Source organism: Zonotrichia leucophrys, chromosome 4, assembly GCF_028769735.1.
Source record: "Zonotrichia leucophrys gambelii isolate GWCS_2022_RI chromosome 4, RI_Zleu_2.0, whole genome shotgun sequence".
In the NCBI taxonomy this organism is placed as follows: Eukaryota; Metazoa; Chordata; class Aves; order Passeriformes; family Passerellidae; genus Zonotrichia; species Zonotrichia leucophrys.
In genome coordinates, this window is record NC_088173.1 from 10,949,242 (window position 1) to 10,962,151 (window position 12,910).

The window sequence follows — 12,910 nt, forward strand, 5'->3', positions numbered from 1 at the left end:
CCTAATGAGGCAGCTAGAACTGATAAGATCCAAGAGCCACATTCTACAAAATTTTCCAAACTGGGTGCTTAGTCATGTACTTGCAAGAAAAGTACTTGTGTTCCAGTCATGCTAAGCATCAGAAATTATTATTGCCTTGACTCATAAATGCTGGTCTCCATATTGGCCTTTAGTCATTGAGTACAGAGATGTAACTCAGACTTGCAGACAAGGATTTTGCTTGGGAGTCATACATATAAAGTATAAAATAAAGCAGTAGATTATTTTTAAAAAAACTCCAAAAATAGTTTTTGACAGTTGGGAATAATGTGGTCAAGGGAATTACTTGATGAATGAACTGGCTTGCAGTACTCCAAAATTTTGAAAGAAATGCAGTAAATCCATCATTCAGCCCAGATGCTTGCTTTTCCAGCTATAGCTGTGAGGTAACTCAACCCTGGCCATGTTTACAGTTGCATGATCTGACTGACTGTCAGTTGACAAAGATGCCCACACTTACTCCTTGACACATATCATAACCACTGAATGTGACTGAAAATGCATGAGCATGTCTTAAAGGGTATCAAGATATCATTTTTGTATTTCCCAAAATCTTGTTCATAATAACAGAAAAAGTCATTTAAGATTTGGGGGGGGCAGCGGGGGAGAGAAAGGATAAGGCTGAAACTTGGGTAAAATGTACTTATGTAAAGAAGAAAAAGATTAAGACTGTACCATTGCAAAAAAAAAAAAGCTATAAGGTGTGTTGAATCTTGAAATATTTGTGTGCAGTTTATAAAGTTTCAAGTTAATGTAGGTTGTGATGCAGGTTGTACCATGGAAGAATGCCCTAACGTGAAACGCCTGACAAGATTTATTGCCCATCAATACCAAGCAGGCAGGGACAAAGGACCATGCTCAGCTTTCACAACTGGTCTTCAACGAGCCCTTGGTTATGCTAAGGAAGCTACCTGTCGCCAAGAATATTTATCAGAGGAGAGCCTGTTGACATGGCAAGGACACTCGGGGCATGGTGCGGCACACTGGCCCGGGAGCAAGGCCGTGGAGTAACGCGGCGAGGCTCCGGGCACGATGCGGGGCACAGGCGGCCCCGGTGTGCGGGCAGAAGGCAGCGAGGGGCACGCACGGCTCTGCCGCGCTCACGGCAGCCGCCCGCATCACCCTGCCCGGCACTTGGGCTCACACTGCGCGGTCCAGCTCCGTGCCGGATCCCCAGGTCTGTTGGGTCTGCCCGCCTCGCATCTCCGCTAGCCAGGCCGCGCCCCGCCTCTGGCCCAGCCCGTCCCGCCGCCTGTCCCGGGAGCAGCGCCCGCGGGCGGCCCGGCGGCGGCGCGGGGTGGGGCGGGGACTGCGGGGCCCGCTCGGTTCCCCACCCCCTTCCCCGCTTCTCGCGAGGCTTCTGCCGGCACCGGGGGCTCGGTGCGCCGGGCGCTGGGGCGGAGCGGGGCTATGGCCGCCCTGCGCTCCCTGCTGCGCTGGCGCCGCCGCCTGGGGCCCGCGCCCGGCGCTCCGCCGGCCCGGCGGCTCTGGGGCGGCGGCGGCGGGGCCGGGGCGGCCGGGCCGCGGCGGTGGCGGCGGGAGCTGGGCTGGGCGGCGGCGGGGGCGGCTCTCGCCGGGTTCGCGGGGTACCGGCTGTCCGAGCGGCGGCGGGAGCCCTCCCGGGAGCCGGCAGCCGCCGAGCCGGGCGGGGCCCGGGCGCTGCTCCCCATCCCCGTGGCGGCCGCTGCCAAGGAGACGGTGACGGTAGGTGTGTGCGCGCCCCTTCCTTCGCGGGGAGCCGGCTCCGCCGGGGCCGCTCTCCGGGAGGGCGCTCCCCGGGCTGTGGCGCAGAGGTGACCCTGCGTGGGGCCAGCCCCTGGCCGGCAGGCGAGGCTGGGCCCCTGCAGGAGCTGTCAGCCATCGGGAGAGCTGGCCCGGCTGTCACCGCAGCGCGGCCGCGGGCGCTTGGCTGCGCCTCGCAGCGTGAGCCCTGCGTTTGGCCCCGGCGCTGTCCTGGTCGAGTCTTTCTTTAATAGGAAGCGCTGGTTTGCAAATGGAACAGCTCCCGGCAGCGCAAACCCTGAGTTTCGATTTGTACTTAGGACAGTTACGTTTCTAATACAAAATTTCCTGTAGAGTGAAAGGTTTACACTGAACTTTCTAAGAAGTGACAGCGTTGTGACAAATAACGGTTCAGTTCGACCAATTCAGCGAAAAGAGCGATTGAGTAACCAGGGCTAACAAGGAACAGTTGATGTTCACCTGGAAAATGAAGTTTCCTGTGATAAGGATGAACTCCTGCATCGCAGCCTATGTAATTAATATATGGTAATTATAGGGTTGGGGTTTTTTTAATTTGAAATGTCAAGAGCTGTGATGAGGCCGTTTGTCAGAGTGGCATCTGCTAAGACTGGAAGTCAGTGGTGCAAATGGCCTGCGTTCTCTATGCCGAGTTTATTTTATACTGTCTTTGAGAACAAGATCTACATTTTTATAGGAGGCCTTGTGCCTGGGTATGAATGTTGTTCACCCTTTCATCCTGCATTGTTAGCTCAAAGGCAGATTCTGTTGGGGGCATCCTTTATGAAGGGAAGTTAAATCTGATATTTTTGGTTATTCATGGTGTAGTGTCTGGAGTGTGTTACTGTGGCACAGAGGACTGAAGACAAACTGTTTCAGTTTTTCGTAGTGTTTTGATTTGACAGAACTTTACATTGTTTTACTTTGCCAGTCTTAATGCTAAGTTTTCTTTAAAAGGAAGTATTGCTGCTGTACCTTTGAAAGTCAGTGAATTTGCTGGGATGTATGGTTATGAATTTTCATACACATCACTATAAAAGCATTAGGTTGAAAATTAAGAACTAAGTTTATATTTTAATTAATGTAAAACTAAAAAATAATTAGAAAATGTAATATCTATATTTACCTATTTTTTTTAAAAAATAGGAATACATAGGTATAGGCAGTAACTGCCTTGAAGCACCTTGCTCTGGTATGGCAAAAGGCTCTTAATTAATTTGATTTTCTATTTGCATAGAAGAAAATTTGAAAGACTAACTTGAAATATGTCCAGTCAAATTGTGTGGACTAAATCCAGACTGATATCTGAGAATATTAGTTTTATGTTGCAAGTTTTTATTTTTGAATGATTAGTCTAATTGATTTCCAATTGCATGCCTATGTACTCAGGATTCCTGAAAAAATATCCTTTCAATTAAAGCACTCTAAAAATGAGGATCAAATAGCTGTGAATTTTTTGGTCTGAGGTCGTGGGTTCCTGTGCTTTTTCTATTTGACTCTTGTTCCACTGAATGGCTTGTAGGGAAAGACCATAGTTTGAAATTGAATCTAGACAGGGAACTACCATGAGTAGTTTGACCATGAGCTCTATCTGTTATCCATTTATAATTGCCCTCTAGACCTGTGATGAGCACCAACTCTGTCAATACAGATTTCTAAACCATCTCCAGAGATGGGAAAATGGATGCATATATTGTGTTCAAATTGTGTTGAATGGTCTTCATGGTATTCTGCAATGGTATTGTATTGTAACATCCTTTGTTAGAAGGCTGAATTAGTGTTGCCTCAGGGGCAGTAACGTTTTAATTCCTGATTTAGAGTGCTGAGCTTTCAACTTTAATAGTGTGTAAGAGTTTAAAAAGTCTGATAACTTTGAAAGTAGAAAATTCTGTCATGAAAAGTCATAGAGGTGTCGGTCTTACTAGGATTAAGGTTGGAGCTCTTGGATCAACTGTATAGTGTGTTTAGAGCAATCATTGGAGAATGATAACCTGCAGCTTCTGTATAGATGAGTTTGGTAGAGCTGTGATGCATGTTTTGCTGGGAAATTTTTACAGTTTTGTCAAGTACTCAACAAAGAATGATGAGGCTCAAGTATCTTGGAATCCTTTCCAGCTACTTTTGGTTGTTTCCTTATGTCTGATGCATAAAGTCTGGCACTGCTTTCTGGGATTTTCTAGTTTCTAAAATTTCCCTAGTTCCCAATTTCATTTCCAATCTCAGGCTGTTTCTCATTCCACCACACCAGAGCAAATCATGCAGTGGCTTTTCTTTTTCCTCCCTCCATCCAAGCCACACTCTTTTACTTCATCCTAATATTTTTATCTACATGTTTCTTCCTTAATCACTCCTCCAGCAGCATGCTCTTCCCAAATGCTATTTACTTAGATGACTGGAAGCAGAAATGGTGTCTCTGCTGTAAATGTTCTGGGGAGGAAATCTATGTCCTGCCATAGATTTTCTGTTAATTTTTTTTTTTAAATCCATTCTGAAACATTAATTGACGATGGATAATTTCATTTATAAAGGTTAACAGAGTTACAAACTGAAGTCAGTATCACAGTGTAGAGTATTCAGATACCCAAGGCAGTTACAGCTGTCTCACCTGTAGCATTGTGGTTAACCTTGGCCAGCAGGCACCACATGGTGCCACACAGCCACTCCCTCATCTTCTAGCAGTGGGATGGGAAAGGGACATGGAAGTGTAAAAGTGAGTCAACTGTTGCATTGAGATAGAGACAGGTTAACAAGCCGAGTAAAGACCACAGAAGGAAAGGAAAATAAGCCATGCAAATAAAGCCAAACAAGGAGTTTATTCACTGCTTCCCATGGGCAGGCAGGTGTTCAGCCATCCCCATTACAGGTAATGGAGACCTGGGAAGACAAATGTTCTGAATGTGTGTGTCCATTTCCTGTGTCTTCCCCAAAGCTTTTATTAGCAAGCACAATTATTGTATGGTGTGAAATCTCCCTTTGGTAAGTTGGGCTCAGCTGTCCCATCTGTGTCCCCTCCCAGCTTCTTGTGCACCTGCAGACAACTCAGTGGTGGGACAATGTGAGAGGCAGGATGAGCCATGACACTGTGCCAGCGCTGCTCAGCAACAGCTGAAACATCTCTGTGTTATCCACACTTTTGGTCACAAATCCACAACATAGCACCCTACCAACTGATGTAAAGGAAGTTAACTATCCCAGTCAAAATCAGTACAATGCCTGGTATTGAACTCCCATATGTCTTTTTTACTTCCTCAGAGGAATTTTTGTAAAAGTTTAATGAGTGAAGTGGCCTTCTTGTTTCATCCAGGCAGCTCCAGTGGACAGCAGAATACTTTTCTGATACTCCCAAACACTAAAAAACAGGAGTTAACTTAATTTACATATTTACTCTCAAAGAACAACTGTCTTTTCTGCCAGGCCACCTGCTTCCACATAATGTTCATACGGCCTGTGAAAGTATTTTGAGAGTTATGCTAGTCCCAGTTAATATCCCTACAGCTGACTTTTCAGATTCTGTGACTGAGTTGAAATAATGCTTGGCAATAGTGACAGAATATTTAAGTGTATAAAGGTATAATATATCTTGATAGTTGGTTGCTTTGTCCTACTACTGTCTTCTAGGATTTATGAGCCAGGAAATTTTAAAAGGAGTTTTGGATTCCAGGACTAATAGTAATGATTACACTGATGTTGATGGGACACCTTTTTAACCAGTTCAGAAGTGAGGCACATCATTTGAGACTAACTGGAAAAAAGTGTATGTGACACTGTGGGAATTGTAGAGAAGCAATGTCAAAAGTGTCAAAATGGTCTGCCTCTCTGTCTCCATGTTCTATAAAGTTGTTGAAGTATGAAACCTGCTGAGCAACAGAGTTGTGAGTTTATGTACAGATAAGTAAGATGCTGTTTGCCAAAAGTCAGGTAGGCTCTGAATGTGTCACCAACGTGGGGTCTGTGGTGTGACAACCTGTTTGATCAGACAAAGATTGTGGGATCAGTGTAGAAGTATGCTTGCTTGACTAAGCATAACACTTGAGGTGTTCTGGTGGAAAGTAAGGTTTGTTGCAGAAGCAGCATGAAGCTAAGCTCCCTACAGGATTAACTTTCCCAGATGCTTTCTGAGAATAACTCTGGACCCAAGGGCTTTATATATGATTACTTGGAGTGAAGTCTTGGACACTATAATAAACTGGCAGTTTTAATTCCAGGGGGTTGCCACAGAACATTTCAGAACCAAAGTAAAATTCTGCACTCAGAGCTCCTAGTTTTGTGTCTGAAGGTTTTGGTGAAGACTGAGAGAGCTCTGCTAGCAGACGGCTCCTTTAAAGTTTAGGAGATGGTTATGCAGAGCAAGAATCTGTTTGGAAGAACTGTTGTTTTGACAGAGTTCCTCAGAGGAGTTAATATTTGTCTTCCAGAATTTCAGTGTCATTAGCAAAGCTTGCTAAAATTGTCTTGGAAATACCAATGAGGCATATTTGTCCTCCTAAGAGCCTTCTATGTAATCATGTTGTCATTATGTGAAGGTAGTGAACTCCAGGCCTCTCTCTAGTTTTTGGGGATATGGTCTGTGTAGTTTTGGAGATATGGTCTCTCTAGTTTCTGGGGATATCACTTCCTTCAGAGATGATTTAGGAATCTAAAGAAGGGCAAGGAGAGATGGACACAGGCTGTGTATTTCACATTTCTTGAAGGCACATTAATTTCCAGGAGAAGAAAGCTTTATAGCTTGGGTGTTTCCAAAGGGGTTTTCCCTAGTATCTCAGCAGTACTGTCAAACTCCCACTTTGTGAAAATAATCAAAGGGTCAAGTGTTTTCGTAGCAGCACATTTCTAAGTGCATTACATCATGTATTTCCATCTCTGTGAAGAGAAGAACTAAACTTTACCTCCAAAAAGTAAGGGAAGCTCCCCTAGGGAGGAGGCTCTCCTGCCTGCTCAAAGAGGATGCTGTTGCAAAAGATGCATAAGCATCACTTTTCCAAAAACCATTTGCAGCAAATGCTATTTCATAAGTATTGTGCATTTCATGCCATAGGGAAGTTGCCAAATGCATGAAGATGGTTTGCTCTTTGGCTGATCCCATCTGAAGTTCCTGATCAGCATAATCTTGAGAAGGATACTGCTTGCCAGCTGTGGTGAGAGCCATGCTGAAGGACAAGGAAGGTTTACCTTTTACTTTATTTCTGTGTTCCTCGTGATGTTAAAAATGGATGGCACATGTTTGGGATGGACAGATCCAGCTACTAGTGTGTTTTGGTGTTGCATGCAGTGAAACATATGAACATGTGGGGCTGGATGTACGTGCTGACTAAGGCTTCTTGAAGCACAGCCATAGGTGAAATGGGTCCCCAGTGAAACTAATGCAAGAAGGACCACTGTTACCGCAAGGATTTCCTGTGCCAGAGTTATATCTGAATGTGGCCCTTTTTACAGCATTTTAAACGCATTCCAGCTTCCTATGCTTGTAAATACTATAATATAATAAATTCCTTATCTGAGTGAAGCAGGATCAACTAACAGAATTGTTGGCTGTACTACATCTGAGTAGTCTGCTAGAAATACAACTTCAGTAAGCATCAAAACAATTTTGTCTACTTTGGGATTTTCCCACACTGGAAACCTGATGGTTAACCTTTTGGCCACCCAGCATGAAAACAGAATTGTGCTACTTTTATCTACATGGGAGCATATTAAATAAGCCTGAAGTCAAATATAAACGAAGGAAGTTAGAAACAGCATTGCTTTGAAAACCTTTTTATTTTAATAATTTGCACAGATTCTCATTGATGGAAGACAGATTACTTTGCAAACAAAAAATTCAAAGAAAGCTACTCACTTGAAATACATTAAACTACTGTAGCAAACATATTTTTGACTGCAAGCAAAATATATCTTTAGTAGTAAACGTTGGCTTCTTCAGCTAAAATAGACTCTCCTTTATCTCAGTTGGACAAAGCAAGAGAACACTGATTTGACTTGGAATAAAGTTGTGAGATTTTATATGATCCTCTTGGAGCTTTTTGCCTCACATGCGCACACAGAATATATATTTTTAACTATTTTTTCTGTAAAACATTTTTCCTTTTTTGTGGATATTCTCAGAATCTGGTAATTGGAGGATTACTCTGGGTTTCAGCAATGGATTCTTGCAGATTACTTCTTTAATTTCCAAAAATCATGTATCTGGCATTTAAGCTTACCTCTATGAAAAAACTAGATCTTTTGTCGCAGAATAAAACTTACTTATTACTGACCTAACGTTACACAAGACTCACACTTGACAAAGAGCATTTCTTTTGTGTTTTTTAATAAAAAAGAATAATGTGGTACTGCTTTATCTTCTGCACTTTACTCCCAGTGAATTTGGCCCATAATACTGCCATTTTTTGATATTTTCAGATCATTCAGTGTCATAAGTACTACAAAGTTTTAGCTGTTTCAATGTCAGAATGTGCCCTGTGTTAGGCCTTGCATTGTGTTATGACAATGTAAAGTTATTGCATGGCTTTCACTGGAAGGCCATACCAGTTAATTCATGTTTTACCAAATTCTGAAAGGAAATGTTCCTGAGGTAAGACAGCTGGTGAATGAACATGGACATGGGACCAGAAATAGATTAGCCTGTGCTTCAAGGAACTTCAGGGAGTGCATGGAGACCTTTGGTGAGAACACCAGATTTTCAAGGCATTTTGACTTGTCTCTACTGGTAGACACAGCACATGAAAGATGAACCCAAAATGGGAATGGATTTTGAACACTGAATTTGCTTGATAAAAATTCTAGATTTTCTTCACTCAGTTTTTGCTGTGAAGTGTCACTCTGAGGAGGTTCTGTAAGGAATGCTTTCAAAGCTGATTGACTTAAAAGTGTCAGAAGCTCTCATCTAAAGGACTACTGCTTTGTGACACACGTGGTGATATTATTACAAGTAGAGCTTTAGGTGGCCCTCTTTAAATACAATACTTGCAGAAAATAGTTTTTAGTAATTATATTAAGTCATTGAAACATGTTAGTGAGAAAGCATTATCATCATATTTTCGTTTTCATAATAAATTTGAAACTTTTGAGGCCTTTCACAGATATTTTAGGCTATTTGTAATATGTATGTAGCGCAGATTGGCAACAACAGCTCACCCAATTGAAGAATGATGCTTTACCTTCAGAGAAGTATCCTTCCAAATTACTACTTGGTCTTCAATTTAATTTTTACTTACTTTGTTTCAATAAAAAATGTTTCCCTCTTTTTCCTTTGTCCAAGTGTGATTTGTATATAATTGTTGAATCTTTTAAATCCATTTTAAAAAGGACATTGAAATATCCTCCATGGGAGAATTGCAATTGTGTATATGCAATTCTGTGTTATGGATCAGCAGGAATATAGGCCAAGATAATTTTTTCTCTTCAGCTGATTTGAACACCCAGAACAGGTGCTGTGTTCTCTTTGCAGTCCTTCTGCAAGAGTATGGCACAGGAGGATGGGCTGAAATGTGGAGTAACAAGTTAGAAAAGTTTGAGGAAGGAAGTACAGAAAGATGATAACCATAATTTGTTTCTTTACAACTGTTAAAACTTAAATTTTTTTAGAACAGTGAAAAGATGATATATCGTTCATGAGATTTTATAGGCTTCAGTCTTGCCTCTTTTTGTTTACTTGTTGAGTTGTGAAGTTGAAAGGATGGAAAGTTTGTCTACCAGCTAGATTCTTGGTTTTAGCTGTGGAATTTCTCCCCCTATATTTCTAATAAAGCAGGTCAGTGTACATGTGCAGGTAAACCAGAGATAAGCAGCTATGCCTATAATTAAGATAAAACTGCTATTAGAAGATTTGTGACTTTCTGTGTGATGGAAATGGGGCTGTTTATTTTTTAAAAGACAGAGTATTGTAACATGATACAAGATCATAGTAATTAGTAGGCATGATTGCCAAGAGGATTAGTAAACATGTAGCATAAAAAAATCTACCTTCATTTGTTTGTCAGAGAGATGTGCTTTCATGAAAGTTTTTGAAAATACTTGCTAAGCACAGAGAGATTTAGTCTGGATAAGCTCGTGAAACTTCAAATAGAAATCGGAACTTAGTGAATCTTGTTCACTCCTTCACCAACAGTACCTTCCCTGAGGTGCTCAACACCTACTTTATATGTCTTGTTCAAAGAATCATAGAATGGTTTGGAAGGAACGTTAAAGATCATCTAGTTCCCAACTCCTCTGCCATGGACAGGGACAGTTTCCACTTGACCAGGTTGCTCACAGCCCTGTCCAACCTGGCCTGGAACACTTCCAGGGCATCCACAGCTTCTCTGAGCAACCTGTGCCAAAGTCTGACCACCATTATTTTTTTCTCAGTACAGAATATCTTGTTAGGATCTAATCTTATTCAACCCTCTTTCAGTTTAAAGCCATTCTTCCTTGTCCCATCTCTACCTGTCCATGTGCAAAGTCCCTCTCCAGCTCTTTTGCAGACCCCCTGTAGGTCCTGGTAGGATGCTCTAAGGTCTCCCTGGCTTCTTTGAGGCTGAACAATTCCAACTCTCTCAGCCTGTCCTCACTGGAGATGTGCCCGTTGTGTCCATTGCTACAGTTAAGATTGCCCAAGATGGGCATAAATGTGAAATAATGAAATAAATCAATCAAGAGCAATTGGTAGTGTCACTAAGATTTTCATACTTGGATCACTGCATTATCATTTGCAAATGTTGAGGAAAACAGAAGATGCTCCATTGTTATGTGTTGAGATCAATTTCTTAAATGAATGCCTGAAGAAGTTGCAAATTGAGGTAATACTTTAGAATGTCCTGTTTTTTAATTAGAATATTTGTTACTTCTCAGTAATTACAGCTTTTACAAGAGAAAATGTTCTGTATGATACATAAATTATTAAATGTAATAGAAGCAATAAAGCTCTGAGAAGAAATTTGGATTAAAAATAATATTATTTCCAAAGAAAGTTTTATTTGTCAGTTTGCTGATTGTGTGCCTGGAGTCTTCTGTAGCCAAACTTTGCTTTTATTTGGGCATTTAGTGTATGGACCAGTGATCCAATATGTATTAAGCTTTGATTACCTTTTTTTGGATTCCTGTTGGATCAATAGCTGAAATAGGTTGTTTTGATTCTTTCAGATAAAACCACCAAGTTCAAAATAAAGTGGTGTTTTTACTCCTAGGAATAAAATCATGTTTAAGCCCACCATTTCCCTCACTTGAAGTAGGTGGAGCTTGCTGCTGGAACAGGTAGTATTTTCTTTTTCCATAATCTGCAAGCTCCTGTGGCCTAGACTTTGAAACAAATAACTGTTTTCATGGGCTAGACCCAGGCATCTATCTGACTTAAAAATAACACCACCAATAGAAAAGTTCTCAGTCAGAGCAGTTCCCTTATCCAGTTTGACACTTGGAAAAGTGAACATAAAGCACCAGAGCAAGGTCATGCAGGTATCAGCCTTTAGGGCAGTACTCCTATTTGTGGGAGCAGGCAATATTCATATCAGGGTACCATGATTTTGAGCCAGAGCATGAAATACTGGCATTGCTATATAGTCAGAGGGAAACTGGATTGAAAAACAAGGCAGAAATTAAGGCTTTGCAGACCTGAGTACTGACATGCATAAATTTTAAGCATGTCTTTAAAATTCCATGTTTGCAGCATGTTATTTTCTACGTGTAGTAGCATAGAGTCCTTAAGATAATATTGAAATATGTGTCTGAGAATTTAGCAAATATTTTTCTGAGCGTCTCAAGCGAAATATTAAGCAGTAGTACCTGAGACAGTGAGAATTTCTTGAGAGCCAAGAATCTCAACATGCTCTCTAAATACTGACAGTGATCAAAACTGAAATTATATTTGAGAGTTACATTATCTGGAGATTTCTGTGATTGTGTATGATTGATTGTGACTGACTACAATTTATTATACATACAATGTGTGTAATATGGCCTGGAAGCTGTTTCTTTTCTGAAAATTGACTTTGCAGAAATACTGCTTTATTACTCATGTTTACAACCTGACTGTATTCACAAGCATGTTTCTTAATAGTGATAACATACATTTCAAAAAAAGAGATAGATTATTAAACTTCAAATACAGGGATAATCAGTTGTGTCACTACAAGTTCTATCAAAACAACTGACTTGTGTATTTCCCACATGAATGCATAGTTTGAATGCCACTGGACTGCTGAAGGATCAGTAAGACCAAAATATTCAAACAGTGAGGTAGGACAGAAATATTTTGTCTTGCATGTGGGTACATTACAAAATAATTCTGCTTCTTTCTGTCATTTTAAAATGACTTTGTAGGTCTGGCTATTAGACTGTCTTTTTCTCCCTATATTTAATTATTAATCATTTGAAAATTATAAAAAACATGGAGCCCGGGTTTAGAGCTGCTTCTCAAGGAGGAGTGCAGAATATTTTTAGAACAGTCTACTAAAAATTAAATTATTGTATCAACCTTTCTCTTAATCTTACTTTCTTTGACAAGTTCATCTGTTGAAACAAAACATTTTCACACATACACACATGGAGCAATGATTTCAAAAGAACTAGAGACAGAGAAATACAGAAAGAGAAATACACAGTCAATAGTCTTTTGTCCTTATAGAAGGCTGGTTAAAATGTCCTAGATAAGCTATTAAGTAGTAAGGCTCCCTATAAAACATTTTTTTTTTCAACTAGAAAGTGTTTGACCTCTTCTAGACACATTAATTTTTGATGTTTCATTTCTACACGTCTGATTTAATCTCCTAATTACAACTGAGGCCATACAATTTTGACTGCAGTAGTCTCACCAATCTTTTGTTTAAGAATGTTGTTTGAAAAGCTGAAGAAAAGTGAGCCCAGATCTTTGACTACTCAGTATGAATGTGTCTTTGCTTCTAATTGCTGAAATCTGTAATGTATTCTTAAAAAGGTTTTGGAAAACCAGTTTGTGTTTCTATATGAGAACAGTTATCTCTAAGTGGACAGCCACTGCAGACATCTTACAAGTTATGTTTGGGTTCAGATGCCTCTCTGAAAAATAAAGTACATTTGTTGGTTTTCTTAGTTGTTAAAAGAAACCATAATATTAGTTAAATTCTGTGTTCCGTAGTTAGACAGATGGAGAATTTTATGAATACGATATTAAATGACA

General features: G+C 40.8%; 1 protein-coding gene across 5 annotated transcripts in view; it reads left to right on the top strand.

Moving 5' to 3' along the window:
- Positions 1-1,192: 1,192 nt before the first annotated feature.
- The window catches only part of MICU3 (mitochondrial calcium uptake family member 3), a 52,146-nt gene continuing 40,428 nt past the window's right edge, over positions 1,193-12,910 (top strand). For 4 of the 5 annotated variants that reach the window (XM_064710457.1, XM_064710454.1, XM_064710458.1 and 1 more), the window contains exon 1: positions 1,421-1,743. In XM_064710457.1, the coding sequence (XP_064566527.1) occupies positions 1,450-1,743 (294 nt within the window). In that variant the 5' untranslated portion in view covers positions 1,421-1,449. Of the gene's footprint in view, positions 1,217-1,420; positions 1,744-12,910 lie in introns of those variants that run through there. The other variant, XM_064710459.1, reaches the window with a different exon arrangement.